General features: G+C 51.8%; 12 protein-coding genes across 12 annotated transcripts; 8 read left to right on the forward strand and 4 right to left on the reverse strand.

Annotated features, from left to right (window-relative positions):
- Positions 1-1,772: 1,772 nt before the first annotated feature.
- Positions 1,773-3,722, reverse strand: BDV17DRAFT_255290 (major facilitator superfamily domain-containing protein). Its single transcript, XM_073756910.1, has 3 exons — positions 3,102-3,722; positions 2,944-3,036; positions 1,773-2,889 (listed from the first exon to the last, which is right to left on the reverse strand). Exons 1-3 carry the CDS (start codon positions 3,364-3,366, stop codon positions 1,973-1,975), a joined length of 1,275 nt encoding a protein of 424 aa, XP_073618588.1. The 5' UTR covers positions 3,367-3,722; the 3' UTR covers positions 1,773-1,972.
- Positions 3,723-5,480: 1,758 nt separating this feature from the next.
- On the forward strand, positions 5,481-7,018 carry BDV17DRAFT_288341 (MFS general substrate transporter; the record flags this gene model as incomplete). The annotated part of the gene is made up of 2 exons (XM_073761368.1): positions 5,481-6,762; positions 6,831-7,018. The coding sequence occupies 2 exons, from the start codon at positions 5,481-5,483 to the stop codon at positions 7,016-7,018; spliced, it is 1,470 nt and encodes a 489-aa protein (XP_073618589.1).
- Positions 7,019-8,421: 1,403 nt separating this feature from the next.
- BDV17DRAFT_226476 (uncharacterized protein) lies at positions 8,422-9,560 on the forward strand. The gene is made up of 2 exons (XM_073755712.1): positions 8,422-8,584; positions 8,646-9,560. The coding sequence occupies exon 2, from the start codon at positions 8,801-8,803 to the stop codon at positions 9,476-9,478; it is 678 nt and encodes a 225-aa protein (XP_073618590.1). The 5' UTR covers positions 8,422-8,584; positions 8,646-8,800; the 3' UTR covers positions 9,479-9,560.
- Positions 9,561-10,793: 1,233 nt separating this feature from the next.
- Positions 10,794-11,966, forward strand: BDV17DRAFT_255298 (DUF4267 domain-containing protein). Its single transcript, XM_073756911.1, has one exon. It carries the CDS (start codon positions 10,890-10,892, stop codon positions 11,277-11,279), a length of 390 nt encoding a protein of 129 aa, XP_073618591.1. The 5' UTR covers positions 10,794-10,889; the 3' UTR covers positions 11,280-11,966.
- Positions 11,967-12,291: 325 nt separating this feature from the next.
- On the reverse strand, positions 12,292-13,410 carry BDV17DRAFT_301428 (glycosyl hydrolase family 61-domain-containing protein; the record flags this gene model as incomplete). The annotated part of the gene is made up of 1 exon (XM_073764255.1): positions 12,292-13,410. One exon carries the CDS (start codon positions 13,408-13,410, stop codon positions 12,292-12,294), a length of 1,119 nt encoding a protein of 372 aa, XP_073618592.1.
- Positions 13,411-14,297: 887 nt separating this feature from the next.
- BDV17DRAFT_288345 (uncharacterized protein) lies at positions 14,298-15,006 on the reverse strand (the record flags this gene model as incomplete). Its single annotated transcript, XM_073761369.1, has 2 exons — positions 14,298-14,904; positions 14,969-15,006. 2 exons carry the CDS (start codon positions 15,004-15,006, stop codon positions 14,298-14,300), a joined length of 645 nt encoding a protein of 214 aa, XP_073618593.1.
- Positions 15,007-15,907: 901 nt separating this feature from the next.
- On the forward strand, positions 15,908-16,459 carry BDV17DRAFT_288346 (uncharacterized protein; the record flags this gene model as incomplete). The annotated part of the gene is made up of 1 exon (XM_073761370.1): positions 15,908-16,459. One exon carries the CDS (start codon positions 15,908-15,910, stop codon positions 16,457-16,459), a length of 552 nt encoding a protein of 183 aa, XP_073618594.1.
- A 139-nt stretch (positions 16,460-16,598) lies between these two features.
- BDV17DRAFT_288347 (uncharacterized protein) lies at positions 16,599-17,047 on the forward strand (the record flags this gene model as incomplete). The annotated part of the gene is made up of 2 exons (XM_073761371.1): positions 16,599-16,875; positions 16,974-17,047. 2 exons carry the CDS (start codon positions 16,599-16,601, stop codon positions 17,045-17,047), a joined length of 351 nt encoding a protein of 116 aa, XP_073618595.1.
- A 1,629-nt stretch (positions 17,048-18,676) lies between these two features.
- BDV17DRAFT_301431 (major facilitator superfamily domain-containing protein) lies at positions 18,677-20,770 on the forward strand. Its single transcript, XM_073764256.1, has 3 exons — positions 18,677-19,244; positions 19,294-19,447; positions 19,499-20,770. Exons 1-3 carry the CDS (start codon positions 18,696-18,698, stop codon positions 20,458-20,460), a joined length of 1,665 nt encoding a protein of 554 aa, XP_073618596.1. The 5' UTR covers positions 18,677-18,695; the 3' UTR covers positions 20,461-20,770.
- On the reverse strand, positions 20,771-22,910 carry BDV17DRAFT_226507 (uncharacterized protein). The gene is made up of 3 exons (XM_073755713.1): positions 22,445-22,910; positions 21,221-22,392; positions 20,771-21,163 (listed from the first exon to the last, which is right to left on the reverse strand). The coding sequence occupies exons 1-3, from the start codon at positions 22,814-22,816 to the stop codon at positions 21,076-21,078; spliced, it is 1,632 nt and encodes a 543-aa protein (XP_073618597.1). The 5' UTR covers positions 22,817-22,910; the 3' UTR covers positions 20,771-21,075.
- Positions 22,911-23,102: 192 nt separating this feature from the next.
- BDV17DRAFT_255306 (putative choline transporter Hnm1) lies at positions 23,103-25,071 on the forward strand. Its single transcript, XM_073756912.1, has 5 exons — positions 23,103-23,210; positions 23,266-23,574; positions 23,625-23,669; positions 23,717-24,072; positions 24,120-25,071. Exons 1-5 carry the CDS (start codon positions 23,123-23,125, stop codon positions 24,849-24,851), a joined length of 1,530 nt encoding a protein of 509 aa, XP_073618598.1. The 5' UTR covers positions 23,103-23,122; the 3' UTR covers positions 24,852-25,071.
- Positions 25,072-25,380: 309 nt separating this feature from the next.
- Positions 25,381-27,291, forward strand: BDV17DRAFT_301435 (MFS general substrate transporter). The gene is made up of 6 exons (XM_073764257.1): positions 25,381-25,566; positions 25,617-25,710; positions 25,763-26,046; positions 26,102-26,468; positions 26,514-26,921; positions 26,988-27,291. Exons 1-6 carry the CDS (start codon positions 25,406-25,408, stop codon positions 27,186-27,188), a joined length of 1,515 nt encoding a protein of 504 aa, XP_073618599.1. The 5' UTR covers positions 25,381-25,405; the 3' UTR covers positions 27,189-27,291.
- The last annotated feature ends 450 nt before the right edge of the window (positions 27,292-27,741 follow it).

Genomic DNA, 27,741 nt, shown 5'->3' on the forward strand with positions numbered 1-27,741 from the left:
AAACTGCGCTATCTGATATGAAGTACGAAGGGGATATAAGCCTAGCATATTTTGCTAAATACAACATGCATTACTAGCAGCTGCGCCTTTGGGCCCAACAGCTGGACCCCCGAACGATGCCCTTGTGCCCCTGTGCCCCCGTAACTAGACCAGGAACATATTACGCGTCGTCCATGAGCGTGGAATGTCAACCCTCCTGGAACTTGATAAAAGGTCCCGCTGACCATTATTCAGGACGCTCGTTGTGACGACTGCATTTAGAAAGCTTATGATACTTCTTGGTGTCTTGAACGTGTCTCCTTTAATCCTGAATCAAGTCGTAGTTTGATGTAATTGATGATCATCTCCCGGTATAGCTACCTTAGTATTAAGGTTGTCCGCACCCGTGAATTGACCAGTATTGTGATGTTTATTTTGTGGCTATAACGTAATTCTCACCCGAGTCGGCCACCTTGTCAAAAAGTCCACGCGTTTAGTAACTGTATCTATTCAAGCAACAACCATGCCACCAAAACAACAGCTATCATCTCGAAACTTGGTAGAGCAAGACGGGAGGATTCAATTCGCGATAAACCCGTTGAAAAAGGACAAAATCTCAAGTCCTCGTTGTGCAGCAGAGGTTTTTTTATTATTAGTTAACTTGATTCACTTTCTCCAGGTTTGTTCTAATACAGGTATATTGGAAGGAGTTAGTATGATTAGTATAGATTTATACATGTAGCTATATATATATATATATATATCTTGGTAGGTATACACAGAAACCGGGTCGCCAGGAGGCGGGCGTCCGGTGAAACCGGGGACCTACCGAAACTGCGTCAATAGTAATCTCTGCGCAACTGTAATGTGGGTGGGTATTGAGAGTTCCAAAGGTAGAAGTCCAGGTTTACTATTCATATTCGTGTTCTTGTTGATGATGATGAGTAGCTAAGAACTATTGAGACAACACCCGCCTAAGACCCCTTTGGGTCAGGTGGCTTGTTCTCCGTCTCCGCAAAATCCGGCGATTGATTCTCTATAGGTTGATTGGCTGACAGTTCCCGATACTCTGATAAATACCTAGTAGTACCAGGGAGATAAAGCAAGCCATGTACACTGCTATTGTAGAAAAATATGTATATCTAGGCAAGGCGGACAGCAAGGCGGTAGATTATCCTATCCTAGCGCTTATATGAGATTTTGATTGTTGCAGTCTTGTCGTGATGGTCTGCGTAGGCATCTGCGCCTCGTGGACAGTGGATACACCGCGCTGCTTGAACCCCGTAGGGCAACACCGATCTTGCCTGGGCCTTACACAGACCCCGAACTGCAACTAGGTGGTGATGCTGCGGTGAAAATATTCTGACTTAATAAATCGTACTCTCTTACTCGGGTATTTGCGGTAAGGTTGTACAGAAAATGGCTGGAAAGTTGTAAATGGTCGCAGGAATAGTGGTGGAAGTACTTCGCTAGGTACAAAAAGACCAGTCAGAGTTGGGACCCGAGATATTGAACTCGAGTTGACCTCCTGATTGACTGGCATCATCGAGAACGGCAGTGGCAGTGGGACTTTGGGTGTTAAACTCCATACTGGAGTGAGGTATATTCGTCTGTAAATGCTGTAGCAGGGCATCACGCGCAAGTTTTGCAGCTTCTAGTCAAAGTAGTCATTTTTTTTGAGTATACATTTACCGTAATATCAGATTTATGAAGCCTTTGCTGTGTGGATCAATGGTGACAGCAATTTTATTCATAAAATCAGCCGAAGTACTATGTAGATCTCTGAATGTGACCGTCTATGTAGCTTTGATAACTTTACTTAGAAGAAGTGCACCAGTGCAGAGACCTGGTATAAGGGCCTTACATCTCCAAAACTCATCAGACGCCTTGGGAATCACCTTATTTGAGCCGGCCACTCGCAGCTCACGATAGAAGTGGCATGTCATCGCCACTTTAGGTTCAACAATTAACGAAATTCGACCTGTGGATAATCCTAGAACCTGGTCTTAATCGACCAACCCTGGCAAATCCCCCTCGAAACCAGAAAAGCGACAGTGGCAGAGAAATAGAGGACGCCTCCAAAGACAATTAATCCCCCATACTGCCCCTTGTCACGCTGCTGTATAGCCCCCGCAATGGGAATGGCGATGAGTGTCCCAAAGCTCACAAGTGTCCAGATCGTCCCTACACGCTTTCCATAATCCTGGATCTCGCAAACCTGCGATATACACACAGGCGCCAGGCTGATTGCTGCTCCACTCCAAAACCCGAAAAACACGGCATAGGTGATGACGATTCCTAAATTGCTGGGCGCGATCAAGTCTCCGCAAAGCCAGAGGACCAGGGTTAAGAGGGCGCACATCATGCAGTTCACGGTCATCACATTGAACCGGCCTAAGCGATCAGCCACGAGGCCCGGTAGAAAGCGTCCAAAGACCGCGCCCAGGTTCAAAAAGACAACGACGGCGTAGGAGATGGTTTCGCTGAAGCCGGCGTTGAGCGCGTAGGAGGTAATGTACGTGATGGGCACGAAGACGGCGAACTCGACGAGGAACACACCCAGGGTCGCCGAGCCGTACTTCTTATCTGACAGAGCTCTGAAATCAACGAAGGAGTGGGACTTCTCTGGCGGCAGTCTAGTGCGAACTGTGAGGCACGCAATGGAACATAGCACGGCACTGATGAGTGCGATGATGCGGATCGCCCACCCGAAGCCAACTGCAGGCGCGGCGTACATTATGACCAGGGGGAATATCACACCTCCTAGACCACCAGCTGTGCATGCAATTCCTGTTGCCCAGCCACGACGTTTGTTGAACCAATGCCCGACGGCCGCGACAGGGGGTGTGAACAATGTGCTGGCTGAGATACCGCCGAGAACGCTGAAAGATAGGAAGATTTGATAGTATTCTGATGTCCGACGTTAATAGAGGTCTCGGCGAATCATGTTCTATATTTACATACCATCGCTGAGACTGAGGAAGATCAAAGAAAGGACCATGCCGACAGATCCAGGGACGATAACGTACAAAGGCCCGTAGGCATCCAGGACGGCACCTAAGCATTAGCTTGTTAGACGCTGCAATGCGCCAGAACGGGGCTCGGGGGCCTCTCTCTCTTACCAAACTGGGCGCCTCCAACGAAGAGAAAAAAAGTATATGTTCCGAAGACCCAGCCGATGCTCGATTCCGAGTAGCCCTGTAACTGATGGGTACTCATCCAGGCCTGTAAAGTGCCCAGGCTGTTTAGAAGCCCCATGGAGGGAATCATAGCGCACCATGCCCCGAGCACGACAGACCACGCCTTGAGACCACCTTCAGGGTATTGGTCTCTGGCATTTTCGTCCGTGCTCGGCTCGTGGAGAGCTGGGGCTGGGCCTATCGTCATTGTGCCGAGGACCCTCGGTCAAAATAACTGATGTAGAGTAAAGTGAATTTCGCTCCCAGATCTTGAACAATCAATGGTCCACTTGAAGGGCAGTTGGACCCTGTCTTATAGAGCAACCAGGAACCCATATTCCAAAGCTAGATAGGCTCGACACCCTCGAGCTCAAAAAGGGAGTTTAGCCCGCGTGGTTGTGAATCTCTCCAAGCTCTTCAAGCTCTTTCTCTATTGTCTCTGGTTGGTAGACGTTGTGGATCAACTGTGCAAGGCATCACAGTCCTAACCCAAAAGAGAAGTTAAGAGGCGTGGGGCCGCAAATCGCTTTGAACGCCGACGAAAGGGGCCCGCTTTGTGGGAACATCTTCTGGACATCGAGTCCCCGATAAAGACATGTTTCTGCAGGTAAGGCGTTGCGTAACCCCTGCCGGATGTATGGTTGTACTTCGCCATAATCCGGCCTATAGGTTCGCTCGCCGAACTCCGAGCCAAACCGCTCACTCATGGTTGGTCAATCACGCCGAACTAGATTGATTCAGGAAGGATGATACTGTAGGCAGGTATGCATATAGAGCCGCAGAAACGGTGATTAATGTCTTTTATGAACCGGCTCAGACGGGAGATCTACAACAAAAAACTATATGAGAGAATGTTAGGATTAAGACGGTGAGCCAATCAGAAGCCTTGTATTAATCTATCTGGCGCTCTATGTACGGAGTTCGAAGCGCGACGAAATTCGGAGAGGTTCGGAGTCGAAACATGCGGAAGGCCCTTCGCAAGAAAAGACTAGCCTGGACAGGCAAGCGGTCAGCGCTTCGGCAGAATACACGCGACTCTGTCGCTCTTGCTGACTAATTGCCTCGCGCCTGTCGACTCCGCCGGCCCCGTCGCTCGTCGCGTTCGGGATCATGACCCGCGACGATCGTGATATTTACTACTTGGACACGATTCTTTCTCCAAATCTCCTATTCGGGCAATTCAGTCTAATGCTTGTTAGACTCTCGAGAGCTATTCAAAACACGTGCAAGAACGCAATGTCGATGTACAATGGTACAAGCTTGTTACCAGTTACAAAAAACGTGTTTTAATCACGCTAGCTCACATTGTGAGCTTTAAGGATATTGAACCAAAGTTTATAGACAGATAATAGTATATATCTTAAAAGGAGGTCCTGGTTGCCTTCGAGAGCTGCAGCTAGGAGTGTTATACACGGTAGAAGCTGCCAGCTGTCTCTATGAGCGGTTAGAATATAAGAGGTAGCGACAATTTTTTTTACTGAGAGTTTGTGCCATGGCGCTGCTTTTACTACCCTAACTAACTATTCTATTAGTTCCTTATATATTCAAGTTATTAGAACTCTAGGCAAAGTCAAAAAGCTCCTTAGATATAATTACTTTATCTCTGTCAACAGAGAGATACATATGAGGTAATATAAGCCTTGATATCAATCAGCTTCACGTGCCACGCATACTCAAATGTATTATTCGCAAAAGTATATTGTAAGTCATGAGATATCCTTAAAGAGCAGTGGCTTACTATACTTCCAGTCTCGCAAGCTCGGCAGAGTAGTACAAAACCTCCTTTGTATACCACCACGCAATTCCTCCGCTCTGAGTCAGGAAACGATGGTTTGGAGGACAAATATGTAATGTTAATCTATATGGGATCTGTCGGAATAAGTGTTCTTGGCGGCGAAAGCGATCCTTATCCCGGCCGACAGAAACGGAAACCCTTACAACAAAAAGTTGGCGCTTTGACCAGCGCGCACATCCACAGCGAGGCTGACCAAAGATTCGGCGCTGGCGAGTAAAGTCGACAGGAAAACTTGGGACATGGATATCGAGCTGGCTCGATGCCACGCTGAGTTTACCACGCAGTGACAACAGGTGCTGGAAAGAGAGCACACACAGTCGGGGTGCTGGCGCCTCCAACTTTTCACTTGGCCGATGGCGCAATCGCCCACCACGATGGCATAGAGTTATATCCGGGTGCAACCAGGCGGGGCGAACCGCTCTGGCGTGATCGATATAAAAAGTTATAAAGGAATGGAGAGACGTTTGAGCGCAGCCAGACTCTTCATCGCCCTCCCTCCCAACTTCTTGAAGTCTGTACCCAGCACAATGGGCGAACCATCCGCCTCCTCCACCACGGAGGCCCAACCCGAGAATGCCCACCCTGGGAACACTATGCAGCGAACATGGTACCGCACAACCCTCTTCAACGCCTTCGTCATCGGCGCGGTAGGCTTCCTAGCTCCGGGCCTCTGGAACGCGATGTCCTCCCTCGGCGCCGGCGGCGCCCAGGAGCCCTACCTCGTCAACGCGGCCAATGCCCTCGTCTTCGGCCTAATGGGCTTCCTGTGCCTGTTCGGCGGGCCCATCGCCAACCGCATCGGCCTCGCCTGGACGCTCTTCCTCGGCGCGGTCGGATACCCCGTGTACTCTGCCGGACTGTACACCAACAACCGCTACGGAAACGAGTGGCTAGTCCTCCTCGGCGCGGTAACATGCGGTGTCTCCGCAGGCCTCTTCTGGGCAAGTGAAGGCGCCGTCGCGCTCGGGTACCCAGAGCCCGGGAAACGCGGCCGGTACATGAACATCTGGCTGTGGTTCCGAACAGGCGGTCCGCTCGTCGGCGGAGCGATCGTGCTCGCGCTGAACAACGATGCCTCGGCGGTAGAGAAAGGCGCAGTTGACGCGCAGACGTACCTCATCTTCGTGGCGCTGCAGTGCGTCGCCGCGCCAGTAGCTCTCCTCCTCTCGCCGCCCGAAAAGGTCCAACGCGCCGACGGGAGCAAGGTGATTGTGCGTGCGGAGGCGAGCTTCATTGCCGAGTTCCGCGCCCTGTATAAGGCGAGTATGCGGCGCGATATCCTCCTCCTCCTGCCTATTTTCTGGGCAGCCTACTTCAACCAGTACTCGGGCAACTTCCAAACATACTACTTTGGCGTGCGCGCCCGCGCACTAATCGGCTTCGTGAGCAACTTCGGGACCCTCCTCTCCTCCCAACTCATCAGTACACTCCTCGACTACAAGGGTCTCCCCGTGAAGAAGCGAATTGAGTATGGCTTCTCCTGGGTCGTCGTATGGCACGTGATCGCGTGGATATACGGGTGGGTGATTCAGGAGAAGTACACGGTGAACCCGCCGGCGTGGAACTGGGTAGACGCCGGGTTTGTTGAAGGCTTCTTTGTGCTGTTACTGTGGGACTTTGCGCGGCAGGCGCTGCAGAACTGGCTGTACTACTTCCTGGCGACGAAGACGGATAATATCTCGGAGCTGAGTCGGTTTTCGGGGATCCTACGTGGGCAAGAGAGTTTTGCGCAGGCGATTAGTTTTGGCCTGAATACGAGGAATTGGAAGGGTGGGAGGGTGCCGTTGGCGGTGAATACGATTCTTCTTGGTATGTTTGTTTAAGAAGTATGCGAGGAGCATACTTACTGTGGTTCGATGCTAACAATTACATCCTAGGGCTGGCTGTATACCCGACTTGGTTGGCCATGAGGGAGCACGTCCCCGTCGGAACGGACAAAGGTGCCTCCATTGTTGCTACCGATGAGGAGACGGGCGAGGTAACGGTTCCTGTTACGAATGAAAACAAGGAGAGGCTTGCCACTAGCCAGACTGGGGCCGGGGCAGGAAGCCAGGCCGCGATCTAGACATCTGTGCGCGATACGGACTGGCAAGTTGCGACCATTGAGCTGTCGTTCCTTGGCGCGTTGACAGTGCGCATAAATAAATAGGTTTCTTGATAGCTTGCCTATAGAGTAGCTATGCATGCATAGAAATGGTTCTGATAACAAAAATATATATAATAAATAAAATCATAAAAGAAGCTAGCGCTAATCTTCATACATATTATATAAAGTATGTACCCTGCTAGATATATTTCCTGTACGTATGTTCAAGGTATAAAAGAGATCTCCATGATTTGTTTTCTTTAGCATATAGCCTATTGCCTTAACCAAGTTCCAACAAGTAACCAGCCTTAAACTAGCGGACCCGCGTATGACAGTATGAGTTCATCATTAATAAGGCTTTAACGTCAAAGTCTGTCGCCACGGGCAAGGGATTCCCGGATCACATTCTCAGTGATCTGGGCAATGTCATTCTGGTACGCATCCCAAGCCAAAGAATTGTTCCAGTTGATGCTCCCAACGCTGAACACCGCAACCCTCCAGTCGACGCATAGTACACCATATCACTACGGACGAGCGGCGAAGTCGAGCCCAGAGTCCCAATCATTGGGAAGATAAACTCCTCGTTGAAGAGCATGAAGTGGTCTTCATGACGCTCGCTCCGGGCGAGCAGGATTGCGTTCGAGGGACTTCCAATCCCCAGGTCTAGCTGGTCGAGCTCATCACCACGTGCGCCACCAGCAAGACCCCTTGTCCCCAGGAGCTTCTTGGAGCCTCTCGTCTAGCCCCTTCCAAACCCACACAAACAAAAGAAGGGTCATTGAGGGGCTCCTCCGTCGGAATGAATGGCCGCCCCGGCCCTTTCCCAGAGGCCCACTTACCAATGGCAGAGAGAAGATTTGGAAACGGCCGATCGAGCGCCAGGGGCCTCCAAGTTGACCGTTCAGTGACTGAACGCGCTCGCCGGCGGGGAGCTCGTGCGTACGAGCGCCAACGTCGGCTCGATGGACTTCCATACGGTGGGGCCGTTTTGGATCGGTAACGGAGCACCACTTTTGAAGTTGATAACAATGGTCAGCACGATACCGACACAGTCTTGGGCACATGAGCCTTGGTCGAAGGCAACTTCTATTGCACCGCAAAAGATTCCCACAAGCATAGGCCCATATGCCGACAATGTCGTATTTACTGGTGTTATGAAATATGCATGCAAGGAGCGGATGCCAAGGCCTCTCTCGTCCGGGCACCGTGCCCGGGATGAGCTCTCTTCGATAGTCTGTTGATTCCTTCGCTAGTGATTGATTGATGGATGCAATGAGGGGTTGAGTTCTCAGGAGTTGGAGTAGTGTGTGGCCAAGCCACTAGGGATCACGTGGTCTTATACTTCTGTATCAACTGGTAGAATCTGACTTCTTCGCATTGGTCTCTGCTGTGGTGGAAATAATATTCCCTTCCTCCCCGAAGCGAGCATACAGCACGGTGCCAGGAGGATTTCTCGTTCAACGGTCCGGGCTGCCCTGCTGATCACGAGATGAGGCTCGCGGTCGGACAATTTGGCAATTCTGATTTGTGCTGAGCAGTGGGTCAGTGAGTCTTCGCGAGCTTGATCTAGAATCTAGACCCTTTTCAGATTGCTGATCCATCGCAGGCAGCCACACCTTACTTGATAGGCCCAGCTGCTGGTAACCTGGAGCTTTGCAGTCAACAAAAACCCTGCAAACCCCCTTAATCTTTGTTTTCTCTCCTGCACGGCTCCAATTCCACTTCCTTTCGTATCACCGGCTCCCTAATCATAATAGCAGAATGGCCTTCTCCAGCATAACGAAACCCCTCTCCATCGTCCTCCTCTCCCTATGGACCCTCACGGTGCTGGGCTTCACAGCACTCGACATGCTCAACGAGGACCGAACACTCACTGAGATCGTTGCCTCGACTACCCTTCTCGCTTTCCTCGTCTGCCGCCTGCTCGTTGCCTCGCAGCCAAAGGACGAGAATTCCATCGCACACCTGCTCACAACTGCATATACCCGCTCCCGCACTGCATCTTTCACTCTCCTCCTCCTAACCGGATCATGGCTATACGAACTCCTCTACAAAGCCGTGATCCTGTTTTTCGTCACGATCTTCGGCGGTGTGTTCGCAGCAGCAATATACAATGATGCCTTCGTGGAGAAAGCCGACGCGATGGACAGCGATGTCAACATCGAGAATGATCTTGATTCGACAACAATAGCTCTCGCCGAGATAAATGAGTTCCAAGAGAAGACTGGTCTCGGTATCGATCCGACAGAGCTCTTCAAGATGATTCCGCCGAAACTACTGGTTTATCTTGCTGTTCTTGTGTGGCTGAATTTTGTCACACTGGGACTTTATGTGTTGAAGATGGCCTGGAGAGGGGTTCGGGGCGTTCTGGGATCGGGCGTTGAGGAGAAGGAAGGTGGTGTTGTTAAAGGGGTGAAGGGAGGTGTGAAGGTGGCGTAGGCTTGGACGCTGCGACCCCTGACGTATTCAGTCTATCCAAGCGCAGACTCGACAAGGGCTTTGCATTCATCGTCATATAGCCAATCAACCAGACACGTGAAATTAACAAGTGAACACTGTCACTAGCTAGCAGTGCCCTGCTCGTAGGATAAGCTCTGGCAACTTACTCATGGCATGGAATAGGAAACCAAGGAAAAGCCGATATCTTGTAACCATCAGGCCAATCAATCTGATATACGTCTAGATGCAAGAGCACGACGCGCGGGCGCGCCTGCGCAACTCCAGCGGTGTGATTATTGGCGAGTGAGCTGGATGACTGTTAGCCAATCGCCGTAAAAAAAAATGAATGCAGAATACAACGTACGCCGTGGATGTGCAGGCCGACTGGGCACCACGTTCAAGCGTCAGGTTGTAGATATATCGTTGGCTCTGGACTCCAGAATGGTGGCGTCTTTCCGCTTGTCATGGTTTCATTTGCAGTGGGCTTACGCCATGGGCAGCTGCTCACAATTGTGGGAGACGAGAGGAGCCGTCGCTCCAAACCAGGCTACCGGCAAACCAGGAGGGTTTCGGATTTTCTGATGTGGTCAGCGCCAGATAGACAATTGGGTTTAGGGGTAACTGGCTCAACAGGTGAGCGACAACGGCGCTGGAGGCAGGGCGGGCTGGTAAGAGTGCGAACGTGGAGAGCTTCATGATGGTAATATTATGGAGTCCTGGCCCTGCCCGGATGACCGCGACGGCGCAAGCAGCAAAGGCCTTCAAGCGGTCTCTCCTATGGAAAACTGTCCATTAGTCAAGGCAAAGACATTATTAGAGTGCCTGAGGCCTTTGTGCCGCCAAACTCATATTTATTGGATATTGTTGTTTTGTTGTTGCGCGTCGACGCGTCGTGGTCACGTGTTAAGCTAGGTGTACTCCGTGAGTAGACAAGATCGGTCGTCTTGCACTGTCTCCAGTCTCTACACAGGACTGGACTAGCTAGATAGGAATTCATAATCCAGTGTGCGGCAACCGAGTTGCGTCAAGTTGATAATGTCCCGCCCCGCTGTAGATATATATATTGGGCGAACCAGCTCGGCGCCGGGGAACATACTACCAAGTTATATCGGTTGCACCATGCAAGCCGGACTCTTGGCCACCGGATTTTAACCCCCTCTGGCAAATGCAGATTGCCAATTGCAGGATCGAAGCAACAAAGCCAGGCAGACGCGGTTCTTTGTTGTCACGTGGGTGGCTTGCCCTGGCTGGCGCCTAGAAGGCTGACAATGACCTGCTAATACCACCCCTCTTGCCTTCTTCATCTCTCATTCTCAGTCACAATCTATCCAGCTGCATCCCTGATTCTGTCAGGTAAGAGGTGCGGTGAAGAAACATTAGCTCTAACTAACTTCGACGGCACACAAGCACAATGCCCCTGTCTCAGCACCCCGCCCTCCGCGCTTGCACTCAAGCCCTCTCCCTCATCGCGATCGGATTCGGAATCAACGCGCTCCTCCGTCCTGAACATGCCTTGTCATTCTTCGAGTGGGAGATGCCTCAGTCGCTTCCCGAGAAACAGTTGGTGGAAAGCCTCCTCTACGTCTACGGAGTCCGCGACATCTTCTGGGGGCTCGCCATCTACATAGCCTCTGCTTTCGGCACCAATCAATCTGCGGGCTGGACGATGGTGGCCGGAAGCGCCGTTGCATTTGCGGACGGATACATTTGTTACACTTGGGGGCATGGACAAGCTGGTCATTGGTCGTACGCGCCGATCTTCACGGTCGTTGGTGCTGCTCTACTGGGTCTGTTTGATTAGACGGGGGAACATGAGGCCTCGAGTTTTGACCAGAAAAGCGAGTCGTTGGTGATATATGTGTCTTTTCCCGTCGTTAGGAGGAAAGCATCCAGGTCTTCAGCGCAGTGTTTTAGAAAGGGAAGTATGATCTTTGACGGAGGTAATAATAGCTCTCATGACTTCAACGCCTTGATAACTCCGTATGGACCTCTTTTACATAACGTCCTATGCGTCCAGCCGGTGTCCAGTGAAAGCAGTGCACAGGAAATTTACACTAGACATTTAATGACCCTGAGATTGGGTGTCCACATTTCTCAAATTGTTAAACTGCATGAGTCTGCCAAAAGTCTCTTTGACTGCCGCCACGACCATAAGTGCTTGAGGAATACCGTAGATTCTCAGGTATGTTGCATTCCTTAATGTATATGAGTATCTCGGTGTCTCCGAGGTGATCTTCAACGAGCCTTCTAGGTCTATGGCAGAATATGTCGGATATCCATAAGGAAGGGAATAAGAGCAAGCCGTCGGAAATGGGATGGGATGTATACGTTGATGTTATTTCTCAGCAATTGAAGTTTTATGCTGGTCATCTGGAGTTGAGAATGGGTAGGGGTGCGTCGTATGGTTTTAGCAAGTTTATTTGACCATCCGCTTTGTAGGTGAGCATTCTAGCATCTTCTGAATAAGATTAACATGCGGCTGTCTGAAACTTATCGTCTAGAAAACACTTCTTGCAACTAAGAAAAGCTTAGAAAGACCATCATGGGTTCTAGTCCCTGAAGTCCAAGGAACCGTACGTCCGAGTCGCCTAGTCTATTCAGATTGCTGGTGGCCGGCCAAAGAAGCTTGATACCGACAGAAGATAAGTGTTAATTAAGCGAGAGAGTTCATGGACTTAGTTGTTATGGTAGATACATGCGTGACCAAATTTATAGGTAACAAGCCCGTTCCCCCAATAGTCCAGTCCATTCACGAAAAGAAATTCTATTAATGCACCACCAAAGCAGAAAAAATGGCTACCGATGGAAGCCACTTAAGCCTTCACGCATTGAAAGTAGTAGGGGTTCCACTGCTTGCAGGTAAGACCAGCTTCACAGCCAGTGGCACCCTTGAAGTTCAGGCCGCCGCACTGCTGGTACTCCTGGACGGAACCGGTACCAGTGCTGGCACCGCTGGAGGTAGACGGAGCAGGAGCAACAGTGGAAGTAGGGGCAGCGGCTGCGGTGGTGGTGGGCTTCACGGCGGTAGCGAAGGAGGTGGGCTGGGCTTGCGTCTGGGTTTGGACGGCGGCGACAGTTGTGGTGGGAGCGGCGGCGGAGGTGGTAGGGGCAGCGCTGGAGACAGCGGTCTTCTCGGCAGCAGAGGTGGTAGCGGCAGCGGAGGAAGCAGAGCCAGAAGAACCAGAAGAGCCAGAAACCTCAGTGCCCATGCCACCGCCAGCAGAGCCAGTCCAAACAGCGGGCCCAGGGATCTCGTAGTCGGAGAGGCCGCTGTAGATGTTGATAAGAATACCGGGGTCGTCGGCCTTGTAAGTACCAGGGATGGAAACACCCTCGGGTAGAGTCTCAGAGCCATCAGAGGTAACCTTGAACTGGACACATTCAAGGTAGAACTGGGCACCACCCTCGGAGCTGGCGGAGTGAAGGGCTATAATCTCCGGACGGAAGAGGTAGTTACCAGCAGGAACATCGGGAACAATGACAGAGTGCTTGCCCTTGTCTTCGATAAGGGTGTCGACAGCCCAAGTATCCGAAGACGCGTCGTATCCGTTCTCGTACAGCTTCACCCAGCCGTTACCTGCAGTGCCCTTCTCGGTCGGCGCCATGTAAACCATGACAGGACCCTTGTGGGAGGAGGCGATGATGTCGTCGGAGTCCGAGCGTCCATTGTGGTGCCATTCAAAGGTAATCTTGTCACCGGCCGCGACCTCGAGGGTCTTTGCCGCAGCCGTCTTGCCGTTGACATTGCAAGTCATGTCAGTGGACGTGACATCCTGGACGGGGTTGTTGTTGGGGGGAGAGCGAATGTAGCCATCATCACCATTGCCCAGGCCCTGGTCTTCATCGTTGATCCAGACAGCCATGACGGTGGCGTGAGCGGCGGCCAGCTGAGCGCCCGCTGCCAGAGCGAGGAGTCCGAGGCCGGTCTTCATTTCGAAAGAGTGTAGAGATTGAAGCTGGTAATGAATGAAAGTGGCGTCGCCAGGACACTGAAGGGAAGCAACAGAAGTGGATGGAAAGAGAGTGTGCGATGATGGAGAAACAAAACAGAAGCAGGGTCGACAGGAAAGAAGACTTTATACTTGTATGAAGCAGTGCTTGTTTTATGAGCAGCCCAGTCAGGAGTCAGGGTCAATCTATACCAAACTACTCCACAATGCTTTGCCTTGCGCGGTGACAGCCAAGGAAAGCTTGGTGACTGGCGCTTGGTTGTGTCAAGTCTGTTAGGGTTATCCACTCGCGATGGGGACAGTTAATCTAGACCCGGCTCTTGCTGTTTCACCTTGCTCTCCCCCGGCACCATTAAGCAAGACCCCATCTCGTTTAAATATCAAGAAATATCGATCCCCACTCGAAATAGATGAAGTTGTCAATTGTTTCAGCTGCCTTTGCTGAGAGTCAGACGAGTTTCTCCGGGGACCTCTCCCTGAACCGGTTCCCATGCTCCAAAAAGGGGCTCTCCTTGACCGATTCTAGTCTTCTGGTCAGATTCACTCGTGGCCTGGTCATTAATATTACAGGTTCAGCAAACCAAATGCATTCAATATCAAATTGCCGTCAACATCTGGAAGAAAAAAAAGAATAAAATCGCCGTTCATAGCCGCCGCATTCCCAACCCTGTCCATCCAATCGTCTTCCCTCATGAAGAAACAAAATTTAAAACCAACTCTCGATTTATCGTTCAACAACCCTCTTCCTCTTTATTATATCTCACAGTGTGAGACGAGTATCTTTTTTTCCCTGAATATCGCCTCATTCACATCTGTTTGCTTGCTAATCTGCGACCGTGGCTTTTCAGAGCGATGTTTATACCGCAACGTCAACCACCCGACGTACTCTTGCAATGTAGCGTCCGTATACATCTGCGGCTGTATCGCGGGGTCGTGGCACCGAGCGCAGGATCAACAGCACGCTGAATGGTGTATCTCTCGTAGATTGCAAAGATGGTGTAATCCTCGTGGTCGCTGGGGGCAGTCGAGTTCAAGAAGAGCTGTCCATCGCCCACAACGTGCTCCGTGATATGCACTAGGCTGTCCTCGCCGATAGTCACAGTAAAGGACTCGTCGCCCTGATCGCTGACTCTCTCTGGAATGGCCGAAACCACACCGGCCGCAACAGCTCCGATCAGCTTCCTTGGGCCAAAGTCCTCGTGAGGATGCATGAAAGTGCCGATCTCCGAGAGATGGAAATTAGGGTCCGAGGGATCATCAACAGGAAGTGTTCCATTGAGTGTCACTCCTCCGGATATGGTAGTCTCTCCGTATACGAGATGCACAGCAAGGCCGGGAGTCGAGGGCTCCGAGGGGACACCTTGACCCTGGGTCGCACCGATGAAGAAGGTAAAGCCGAGTCCGTTCTGCTCGGTTAGCGTTGAGTGTCGCGAAGAAGAGTTCCTTGAATGCAGGAGGTCCAAAAGCGTACTCTTCCTAATCGGTGTAGGGCGAAGCTGTCGGGTTCATGTTGAAGCCGAAGTTGTAGAATGGGAGAAACTGGATTCCTCCTCCGCCAAAATTGCGCAGGGATTCCATGTTGGCGGCTACAGCGTCAATGGCAACAGACGCGTCAGGGCACCTAAACAACGAAGTTCTCGCCAGTGCTTGATTACAGCCAGTAACGATGTCTTGTGCGCTAAGCCGCTAGAGGCGTCTCGAAGTCCTACAATGGTAGTGCATCACCGGTAGTAGCTGCTGCAAAAACTGCAGCATTAGCCTCTGCAACCCAAGAAATGCAGGATACGCAAGTTGCTCCCCATTGCGGTTTGAACCCCTCAACGTTGTTGGTACGGAGTGTCTGACCCAATGGAGCGAAGCCGGATGATAGGCCTGACTGGTACACGAGCTGATGATAATAGTGCCTGCAGCCAAGTCCTGCAGCGTCCGCAAGTTGGTTTTCTTTTGGATTTAGACTCTCGATCGAGATACGAGATCATTCGTGGATCCTGAATTGGCAGTCCGTGCTTCAGCTGAGCCAAGCATGGCCACGGCTCGGGGCGTGTCATTTTGCTGGCTGGGCCAAAAGACAGAGTGACTTGTTTGATCTGGGTCTTCCGGATCTGCCCACCCAGATCGGGGGGGGGGGGGGGGGGGGTCGGTCCAGAACTATACAAGACATCTCAGCCCCTCAGCCTTACAACGCCACGGCCATGCTTCGTATTGCGGGCAAATGTATGGCTCTGAGCCTCATACTTGACCAATTCGGGTCCCAACTTTCATTAAACTCCACCGCAGCCGATCCTTGACTCATATCAAGTCACTCAACTGGTATCGAACACAGCATCATGGCCCTAACAGCTTTCTGGGAATAGGACAAGGCAAGTTGGGATATAAAACCGCGATGCCCACGGTGAAACTCTCCTAACCAGCAACCGCAGCAAAGCAGTGATTTCGATCATTTCATCATCCATTTTCCCTTTCCTTACCGTCTTTAGCAATGGCGGTCTCTAGTGCCCTCGTTGCGGCACCCCTCCTGGCCCGAAGTTCTCTGGCCGCCGCCATATGCAAGCCCGAATCTCGGGGTGCCATCGCCAACATTGTCAACTTCGGTGACAGCGCTTCCGACAAAGGCCGCCTTGAGTACATGTTCAACAACGACTCCCAACTGCCCTCTGCGGACACCCTTCTCCCAATTGCCAACGCAACTGCAACTGGCGGGCTCGTCTGGCCATGCATCGTCTCGCAAAAGATGTCCGCCAATACTTTGAACTACGCGATCTCCGGCTCTAGCTGCTCACGAGGTATTGTCGAGGCTCGTCCCGATGGCCTGCCTGAGGGCCAGTCTTTTGCGGCGATCTTAGACGACCAGCTTCCTGCATTCTTTGCAGGCCTCGAGTTCGAAGACAAGCTTCACGGCCCGGCTGGAAGAACGGCAAACCATACGGTTTACACCGTATGGATCGGTGCAAATGAGCTCGCACTCGGCGGCCTCCTTAGGGAGGGGAATGAGCCCGGAACGACACTCACTTCAGTTGTCGAATGCAACTAGCATGTTTTCGACGCAATCTACAAAACCGGGGGTCGCCGCTTCGTCGTCTTCTCGACTTTCCCTGTGGAGCGCACGCCTCTCATCAGCCCTGGGGGGGGTGCTGCAGACACTCCATTCTAGCCAAACAAGCCGTTCCACGATGAAGCTCAATACGCCGCTGACCCAGTATGCGACCAGTAACAATACCATGTTGCGACAGGGTCTTCCTTACCAGGGAGTGCTGGAGAAGCGCTGGCCCGGGGCAACATTCTCGTTCCTCTACGTCTACACCTTGATGAGCGACATTCTCGAGTCGCCCGAAGAGTATCTGGAGTCGCCTGCGGAAACCAAGGACATCTTCCGGTTTTGCGAAGAGGATTCAGCGTGGACGGCGAGGGCTGTGTCTTCAGCGAGGGGCCATTGGCTAGATATTTCTGGTTTGATGAGTTGCACCCAAGTGAGAGGGTTGGTATGTAATTTCCCACGATCTCTCCTGCTAGTTAACAGACTGCGTGCGCGCTGACCATGTCTACAGAGGAATTTGTTGCGCAAGAGTTTATTCGGCTACTCCAGGGCGGTTCGAAGTACGGACAGACGTACCAGATTTAAACGCGATCGCTGCTGTTGTTGCCTATAGAAGGCAGTTCCTAAGAGCGTTTGTTCCTAACATCGCTTATTCCTCTTGTCGAGGGCTGGCATCGGCGCTCCATGCTTACTCGGCTGCACCTAATATTGCTTGTCATTAGTTGTTCAAAAACAGACACACCAGAACGTATGGTTGCGTCCATAATCTAATATCCATTTTGGGCTTCTGATTGCTGGCACTCCTGATCCGGAACGACTGCCACGAACCCAACCGCCTTACACTAATCAACTGAGGCAGCTTCGTGGGCTAGGTAAATGGTATGGCAGACCAGTTTATTCCCAGGAAGTTGCCGTTCCCAATTCGACAACAGCTGGTCTCTTATGATTTTGAGCCAAACAGACCTGTTGGGAGCGAAACAGAATCCCGAGGATTCTAGATTTTCCTTAGCGGGGCTTCTCGGTGAGAATGTGCAGAAATATATTTTGCCGCTGGAGCGAGTCGATGAGTTCACGTCAATGACTGAGTGAGCACAGAGAGACTGCGGGGGCAAACGCCGCAGTCTGGGTGCATACTGATCGACCAAGGACTGCAGCGTCAAGTGACCGAGCGAGCAGCGAAAGCACAGGAACACCAGGAGATTGATGTCATAGACCAGCTTACACAGTGAGGCTATCTGCTGATAGGCAGCAAATGACTCGCGGTGCAAAAGTAACCGCGGTTGTCTGTGTCCACTACTATGGATCCACCGGTGATGAAAATCCTCACCGCATGCAGCGTGATATCATCCGGCCAAAGGGTCTCCTGACAATATCTCACTCCAGGAATTCTGTATCTTCTCCGTACGGAGAGACGTTCCCCGTGGGAAATCCCGGTCACATTTTAACCCTCCTCTCCTCCGGATTGCGTCTGCGATTGTGGGATGAGTATAGTAAGATTATGCAAGATGCACAACTTGTGCATCCCGAGATCGGCAGGTCAACCGGTGGCACGTAGTACTCTATAGGTACAGTGAAGAATGCCCAGAGAAGCTCTCGCTGTTAATAACCGCATACTCTGGATGGCCAAGCGGTTAGTGCATACCAAGCACCACCTTTTAAGTCTCTTGGCTGCCGGCCGTGTCGGGATGCCGACGGTGATCAATGACGTAGGGAACAGATGAAGACTTTTAGTGCAGTGGATCAGCAGCTCAATTGTAGCCAAACCGGTTTCAAGCTTACTCTAAGTCGCCAAGAATGGACCCTCAAGCTCCTCTGGTTCGTGCTGCCGAGCCCACTCCCGGTCCAGGCTCGGAGGTATGGAACAGCTGCACTGAGGGCTTCGGCGAGCTATGGCTATGGTCAATATCTCGTTCTTGGAGATCAAGGTAGAGGTAGCTGACTGCAAGACTGCTCGCAGAGGCACGGTCTACATGATCCTGCTGCATGGCCACGTTCTCAGAGTCAGAGTAAGCACGTACTGAGTAGTACTACCACTCCGTAGTCCACTGGTTCCTCTCGAGTGGACCCTCCCAGAGGACTGACGCAATGGCTGATCTGCATTTCCAGGAAAAATATTGACGGAGCTGGATGAGAGTCCGGAGGAGTATATGAACCTAGCCAGTCACCTCATTCAGACGTAGCCTGGTAAACCCTTGCTTCATCCCCTTTATTTACCTTCTCCCCCCAAATCAACATGGCGGAGGCCGACCAGCGCGAGGTGCAACATGCTCTCGAAAACCACCACAGACCCCCCTCGGAGAAAGGCGGAGACCCTGACAACGGAGGCACTGCTGACGCCCCCATCATCCCCAGTGTAGGCGTCGAAAAGGCTGAGAGGGAACATGCCGCCCACGACAAGGAATCCGTTCGCCCCGACGGAAAGCGTGAGCTGATGGAATACGAATGCTACGAGAAGCTGGGCTACTGCTGGCCCCGATGGAAGAAATGGGGATACCTCTGCGCAGTCGCGTTCGTGCAGGTCTCCATGAACTTCAACACATCGGTCTTCCCCAACGCCGTCAAGCCGCTCGCAGAACACTTTCAGATCAGCGAACAGCATGCCCGGACTGGTCAGATGGCTTATCTGGTTACCTATTCGATTGGTTGTGAGTTGTGGGCGCCGTGGTCTGAGGAGTTTGGTCGTTGGCCCATCCTCCAGCTCTCCATGTTCCTTATCAACATCTGGCAAATTCCCTGTGCTTTGGCACCGAATTGGGGGACTATCGTCGTTTGCCGTGCTCTGGTACGTTGGCCATACTCCTTTACCTCGCTCTTCTTTCTCACGGTCATAGGGTGGTCTGTCTACTGCTGGTGGTAGTGTCACTCTCGGTCTGATTGCAGATATCTACGAGAAGGAGACGCAGCAATTCCCGCTCGCCTTCATCGTCTTGTCATCTTGTATTGGTACCAGTATCGGTGGTGTCATTGGTGGTCCTATTCAACGATGTAAGCACCTCCTTGCTGTTTCCTCGCGTGTTCATAGCTAATACATAACAGTCCTCAAGTGGGAGTGGTTCTTCTGGATCCAGCTCATCTTCGGAGGAGTCACGCAGGCCATCATCTTCTTCATGCCCGAGAGTCGATCGACCATCATCATGGACAAGGTAGCCAAGCGCATGCGCAAGTCCGGCGAAGACCCCAATGTCTACGGCCCCAACGAACTCAAGAAGCCGCGAGTGTCGGCGAAAGAGGCCTTCCACATCTGGATCCGACCCTTCCACATGCTCCTGACTGAGCCCATTGTCTTCTGTCTGTCGCTGCTCTCCGGTTTCTCCGACGCGCTCATCTTCACCTTCCTCGAGAGTTTCGCCATTGTGTACGAACAGGGTTGGGGCTTTGGTATTCTGGGACGGGCCTGGGCTGTAATTCCCATCAACCTGGCCTATGTGATTACCTACTTCAGTTACTTCCCCTGGTTTTGGCGAGATGAACAGCTCCGAAAGCGGATCGATGATGACGACTTGTCACCTGAGCGTCGTCTGAAATGGCTCTTATGGCTTGCTCCCCTAGAACCGATCGGACTGTTCGGCTTCGCGTGGACCTCCTTCGGCAAAGAGCGCGGCATCCCCTGGATCGCATCCATGATCTTCTCGGCCTGCGTCGGTATCGCCAACTACGCCATCTACCTCTCCTCGGTCGACTACATGGTCGCTGCCTACGGTGTCTACTCTGCCTCCGCGACCGGTGGTAACGCCTTCGCTCGTGATCTGCTCGCTGGTATCTCGGCCATGTACGCGACGCCCATGTACACCAACATCGGTGACAAGTGGCACGTCGAGTATGCGTCTACCATTCTGGCCTGTCTTTCTTGTCTCGTCGTGGCCCCCATCTACGTCTTCTACTGGAAGGGGCCGCAGATCCGCGCGAGCAGCAAGTTCGCCCAGGCGTTGGAGGCAGAGAACAAGAACAACCAGGGCCGTCGTGCCAGCAGGATGTCCCAGCAATGGGGCTCCGTCTAGCCACATTATTCTTGTGCGTTTGAAGGAATCGTTATAGTACTGGTGTATATCATGTATCTATACCCAATGATTGTATATACTGGCCAACGCTGTGCTTGGCTGCTTGTTTGAGAGAGCGTTTGTTAGCTCATTCATCTTGTATCCTTAAGATCCTAGGCTCGAGACGAATGGATAAATATGATGAATATTGACTTAACAATTGCCGTCTGCTTTTCCCTTGAACGCCTGGCTCGAATACTGAAGACGACACCGGGCAGCTTTCGGACGATAGGAAAGTCGTGACGTAGACTTATTTTGGGGTGCAACGCCACGGAATGCGGGATTTGAGGTGAAATTCCATTCGTCAGTTTGTGGTATCCAAAATATACTCTCTACACCTTTAATTGAAGATGCAAGAACATCTTATCGGTGCTTTAGAATTTGTGTGAAGTAAGCCCACCTACCCGAGGCTGCTAGCTTGTGCCCACCAAAATATATAGCCGATGGCTGCCCTGACAACAAATACATCTCTATCAGCAGAACAACGATACCACCCTGTATTTTCTATGAACCAAAGCAGATGCATTGTCCGCGATCACAGGACAAAATAGAAATATGAGCCTCAGGGTCCTCTCGTCATTTAAGTTCGAATTCGAACCGTATCTGCGGGACATCGGGGCTATCGGGAGGCATAGAAAATGTGATATTCCAGAACTCAAAGCCACTATGAGACGTCAGCATTCCGAAACTACGAGACAGGGATGCGCGAAACTCGACTTACTGAATGATCTCGCAGGTCCCGCCAACCAAGCCGCAGAAGGATATTTCAGGAACAGGGTTGACGGTCCCACCGACTTCGATTTTGAGTCCGTCAACGTCAGCAAGACTGGTAATGTCTCGCGTCGCGCCGAGAGAATTTGTGGCGAGTGCGAAAGTGAACGTGCTGGAAGAGTTTCCGAGAGGATAGGTGAGATCCAATGCGTATGGAGTCACTTCGGCCGTCAATGCAGTCTCGGTGGGATAGAGGCTCAGGTAGCCGATTGACTCATCGGAACGGAGCCACTGGACGACAGATGGACTAAAGGAGCTGGAATCCTCGGAAAAGCCACCGACGACATTCTGGTTGAACGACTGGGTTCCGATTGTCAGATTCTCTGACAGCCAGCTGGTGATGTTTCGCTGTTCATAGTCGGCGGGAGGTGCATAGGTATGTCCTGAGTAGATGTGATCCCCAGAGAACGACTCCAGCCTGGAGATGACATCTTGAGGAACAAGAGAGTTGTGAAACGAGGACAAGACGGCGAGGACCGGGGTGATCTCAAAGTCGTCGGCGTGCGCGATAGTCCAAATGGGGCTGGCAGTTTTCCACGTCTTCTCCTTGCCCACCAGCATTGCAACAAAGATAGAAAAGATAGCCACGTAGCTGTTCATATCGTAGCCATACGACCGATCCCAAGGGCCGGCCAAATTCCTCATATTCGGATTCCAGAGCTGCGACTCGTAATCCCATATGTTCTGCAAAACCCGCTCTGCATTGCGGCCAATAGTCGATTCGCTTGAGCCCAGGTACTTGGCTGCGATGGTGAGAGCGTAGATGCATATCCCAGCGTACGTTGGCCCGTTGAACTCGGACAAGGTCTGATTGCGATCAAACAAGTCCAGGAAGTCAACTGCGTCTGCTTCTCCGGCTGCAGTCATGTTCGCATTGTTCAGCTTCAAGCCAGTCCACGAGCTGACCACGCTCCTCATCAGCCAAGGATTGGAGTAGGCTGGATACAGGTTGTCACCGTCCACTCCACCCACGCGGTAGCTGTCACCTATTGTGGTATTATGCAGGCTCTCGAGGATGAGATTCTGGACGTGCGTTGGGAGAAGACTGCGGAACTCCTCGTAGATGATGATCAACGCCGTTCCGATAAAGCCTCTCCAGTTGGGATCCCATGAATTGTAGATCTAGATTACCATTTTAGCCCTCTATACGCTCCTCAAGAGATGGATAGCCTACCACTGGGGGATACGCCGGACTTCCCACGGTCGGCTGCTCGGGATATTTCGCATAGTCTCCGTACCACTGCACCGAAGTATTCTTCTCCTGATCGCCAATGACGCTCGTGATGATCTTGGCTGCTTCGTCGACGTCGTTGCCCTGATTGCGCTGGAGTAAGCCTACTGAATACCAAACCGAGGATCGAGTTTCGTGGGGACCAGCTGCGAAGGGAAAATAGAACCAGCGCAGATATGAGGCGGATGGATCAAAGATCGCATCCTGAAGCGTCATGGATTCGTTGAAAAGCGCCGCTGCATTACCGCTTAACGCGACCGAGAGCGCGTTGGGGACAAGCAGGAAGAGCAAGGAAAGCGAATTATATAGTAGCATTGTGAGGATACACCGTCAAGGATAACGTTTCGACGGCAATGCAGCAGCTTTTATTATAGGACTTCCCCCGCCGGAGTTCGTTTGGACGTGTGGAGTATTCGCTCGGTACTTGATCTATCGTAGTATCTTGTAGCGCTGCTCTACCTAGCATAGTACTGACTTACTCCAACGTCGGCCAACTCCGCTTCTTATCGCACACTATGCCTGAAGCTTGATAGCGCTCTTCTGAGTTTCAAAATCTGAACGTGCGACTTGGCCATCTTGCCAGTTACACAGCTCACGCACAATCCAAGCCCCTCGCGCAAGATGGCCGAGCCCAACACCAAGCATCCGGCCACAGCGGCCAAGGAGGCCTCCGGTATGAATGCAGACGAGCTTCGTCTGGCCCAGATGGGTAATTGCATTAACTTTCATGCCGAGAAACAGAATCCTGCTAATACTCGCGTCAGGCCACGCCCAAGAGCTTGAGCGGCACTTTAGCCTCTTGTCGCTGATTGGGCTTGCCTCCACAACGACCATTTCTTGGACTGGCCTTGGCTTGAGCATCGTGACAGAAATCAATGCTGGCGGCCCAAGTGCAATTATCTACGGTTTTGTCCTCGTGACGATCATGCAGTCGTTCCTCGGTGCTTCGCTGGCGGAATTTGTCTCGAGCTACCCGACCGAGGGGGGCATGTACCACTGGATTGCTGCCATTGCGCCGAAGAAGCTGAGTGCCTTTTTGAGCTTCATCACCGGGTGGATGACTGTTGCTGGCTGTAGGTTAACAAGGACTGCGGTGAGCCAGACAGGAGTAACGGCCATTTAGGGATTTTTACTACCGCGTCCACGAACCTGATCTTTGCTCAAGTCGGTCTGTATACTTTTGAATAGCTCGACGATTGACGCTGACCATCCCAGTCCAAGCACTCTATGCTCTCTACCATCCCGGCTTGGAAACCAAAACATGGCAAACGTTCATCATCTACCAGATTCTCAACCTTCTCACAGCTTGCATTGTTCTCTTTGGCAACAAGATCATCCCAGCCCTGAACAAGTTCTCGCTTTTCTACCTCCAGATCGGATGGTTTGTTGTCCTGGTCACAGTGGTCGCATGCGCTCCAACACATCAAAGCAAGGAATTTGTTTTCAAGACTTGGATCAACAATACCGGCTGGAACAATAACGTGATTTGTTTTATCACCGGGCTCGTTAACCCACTGTACAGTCTGGGTGGACTCGACGGGATCACTCATATCACTGAAGAAATGCCCAATGTAAGTCACGGTGTCGCTATCAAGGCCATCTTTCTCATAGTCTACAGCCATCGCGGAACGCTCCGTTGGCCATAGCTATTACCCTGACTATCGCCTTCACCACCGGCTTGTCCTACCTGATTGCCCTGATGTTCAGCGTTCAGGACTTTGCAGCCCTGTCCGATACAAACACCGGACTGCCTCTCACCGAACTGTTCCACCAGGTCACAGAGTCCGCGGGTGGCGCTTTTGGTCTCACCTTTATCCTCTTCGTCGCCCTAGGGCCCTGTGTCACCTCGTCGCAGCTGTCGTCCTCGCGAGTCCTCTGGGCGTTTGCCCGCGACGGAGCAATGCCCTTCTCCAACACATGGGCGCGCGTCAGCAAACGCTTCGGCATCCCATTCAACGCCCAACTCCTCGTCGCAGCGATCAACGCAGCCCTAGGTTGTCTGTACCTGGGCAGCAGCACCGCATTTAACAGCATGCTCGGCGCGGCCGTGACAATAAACAACGTTGCATACCTGATTCCAATTTCAACGAATATGCTGACGGATCGCGCAAATATGCACAAGGGCGTGTTTCATATGGGGAAGTTTGGATGGGCCGTTAACAGTGTTGCTGTGGGCTGGCTTATTTTCGCCATCGTTTTCTTCAGCTTTCCGTATAACATGCCTGTCACTATCGAGGGGATGAACTACACCTGTGTTGTTGTCGGTGGTATTCCAATTCTTATTTTGAGTTGGTGGTTCCTGGGGAGTAAGCAGTACAAGGACAAGATTGCTCGGGCAAAAGAGGGATGAAGCGGAGCACCGAATCCATGTACCGGCGGAGGCCTGCTTTTATACTGAGCGCAACGAATGTTCCTTGGGTCCATTATCTCATTCGGCATAATCCACGATCGCAATATTTGTTTTTGAGAATAGTTCTCCATTGTTGAGTTACCGGACCTGGCTCCGTTTGATCAAAGTCTAAAGAAAGTCTCCAACCTCAGAACATAGGCGGACATATGGGAGAGTGGCGGCCGAGGCGTGATAGCCCGAGGAGAAGGACAATGGTATGATGCAGGAAGTGTTATCTTTGGAGGTCGGCAACATGATCGGCAGTGCAGCCCCTCTTTGGAAGGTGATAACAGTCTCAATTGCGGGGGAAGCGTGTTGGTACTACGTTGGAGACGCCCAGCCCTTATCGAGTGGCTAGGGCGAGTTCAACCCCCCATTGGCCACTCTGCCGATCAGTCCTGATAGGTTATCTTCCCCTCTTTGTGTCTTGAGGTCACTGGAAATGCTCTCGGAGAGGTACAAAAAGTCAATGTTCGAAGGGCATTTTCATCTGCATATCGACAACACCCTTAACCATGGAGAAACAGTTGGACAACTCGAAACCCTCGGACGAGGTGGCCGATACAAAGCACCCCATCGCCGAGTCCAAGACGCAAGATGACGAGCTGGGCCAGGTAACGAGCATTACGGCATCAGTGGAGGATGATCGCCGCGTTCTTTTCAAACTGGACATGATGTCTGCCTTTTCCCCAGCCCTCAATGGACGAACTGCAGCTGACATTGCAGACTAATCCCCGTGATGGGCCTCTGCTACATGATGCAGTACATGGACAAGTTAGCCCTCAGCCAAGCGACTCTTTTCGGCATTCGCGAGGATCTTGTACGTCAATCGCATTCCAGATGCGCTCTATGTCGGTACCTGACGATAGCAGAACCTCCAAGGGCCCAATTACTCATGGACATCCGCCATCTTTTACTTTGGCTACCTGGCATGGAGCTGGCCGAGTAGCTATCTGATGGTTCGCCTACCGATCGGCAAGTATATCGCGGCTACAGTCTTTGTCTGGGGCGGCGTCCTGATGTGTCATGCTGCGACGAAGAATTATGGGGGCCTTTTGGCCGCTCGATTCTTCCTGGGCGTTGGCGAGGCTTCTATCGCCCCGGGTTTTGCGCTCATCACCGGCTTTCTCTATAAACGGGACGAACAGCCAGCGCGGTGCGTTCTCCCAGTACTGCTCATGAAGAATACGCTAAACGCCGTGTCTCTCCAGGCAAGCAGCCTGGTTCTTCGGCAACTCTGTCGCAAACATCATCGGCGGTGTTGTGGCGTACGGCATAGGTTCCGTCAAAGGAGTGTCAGTCAACAGCTGGCAATTGCTCTTCCTGGCCCTGGGAACGATCACGGCTGGAATGTTCTTCTGGCTTGTCTTCCTGCTGCCCGACTCGCCAAAGAACATCATCTTCCTTTCCAAGCGAGAACGGAACATCGTGCTCCATCGAACACTTGAAAACAAGGCCGTGGTAACGACCGGAGACTTCAAGACTCAGCAGGCATGGGCTGCCCTTCGTGATCCTCAGACGTGGTTCCTCGTCCTGTACACTTTCTGCGTCAATCTTTGGAATGGAGGGACTACTAGTGTAGGTTCCTCTACCATACATTACCACCCCAACTGACCAATCTAGTTCTCCGCAATCATCATCAATGGCTTCGGTTTTGGTCGACTAACCTCCCTCCTGCTCCAAATGCCAATGGGGGTAGCGCAAGCCCTATTCCTCATCATCAGCGCAGTAGTCGCAACATTCATTCCGCGCACAAGAATCCTGATGATGATCTTCAATACGGCGGTCTCGATGGCCGGTGCAATTCTCGTGTGGAAGCTAGACGAGGATAACCAAAAGGGGCGACTGACGGGACTATCGCTGGCAGCTGTTTTCGGCGCCAACATTCCGCTCGCCATGAGTCTTGTGAGCGCTAACGTCGCCGGATTCACGAAGCGCAGTGTAACGAGCGTGTTGACATTTGTCGCCTATTGCGTTGGGAATATCGTTGGGCCCCAGCTTTTCCTGGAGGAAGAAGAGCCAACGTACCCCGTGAGTCCTCCTCTCCCTTCATGCCTAGTTTCAGGCACAATTCAGAAGATATCTAACATCCAACAGACAGGGATGAAAGGCGCGATCTCAGGACTGGCACTCGGGTGCTTCTTCCTCGGCTGCCTACTCTTCTACTACTTGCTCGAGAACAAACGTCGCGACGCAAAATACGGTCCGCCGCGTGAACTGACGGATGAAGAGGAGCTCGCCCAAGGTCTATCTAACAAGACAGATTTGGAGATTGAGAACTTCAGGTACTTGATTTAATGACAGGTTCCAAGTTTCATTACCCGGCGCATATGGTTTGATATCTGAGGGAGGAGACGTGTTACATAAACGCCTGGCTAAATCGTGTCTGCACAGCGCGATAGACTCATCCTCTGGAATACAGGAGTAATTACGATACCAGGCGTCTACTCTTAACCTTGTTCAATACGGGATGCATTTCACTGGCATCTCTCTTTCAATATATCTAGTCTGAAGGACCGTCTCGCGAGCCCGGGCGGGGCGGATGGAGGGAATGCTGCCAATCCAGGCCGGCGATACGCGCATGACCTTGGAAGAGGATTTCCTCTACAAATGCAGTGGCAGTCGTGAACCAGAGGAGCTTATATTTAATCTTTTTTCGGACCAAATACTATTGAAAGTGCGGTGTGTAGTATTTTAAATTAGACTCTTTTTAGCGTTAGGATGGCTGTATAGCAGGAGCCATACCATAGAAAAGCACAAACAAATCAAAGGAATAACGAAATCATGGGTGTAAAGAATCGATAAAGACTGACAGTGTTCCCTCAGGATCACATCGTGACAGCTTCCTCAA

This window comes from Aspergillus undulatus (assembly GCF_047715775.1).
Source record: "Aspergillus undulatus strain CBS 261.88 unplaced genomic scaffold BDV17scaffold_8, whole genome shotgun sequence".
Classification (NCBI taxonomy): Eukaryota; Fungi; Ascomycota; class Eurotiomycetes; order Eurotiales; family Aspergillaceae; genus Aspergillus; species Aspergillus undulatus.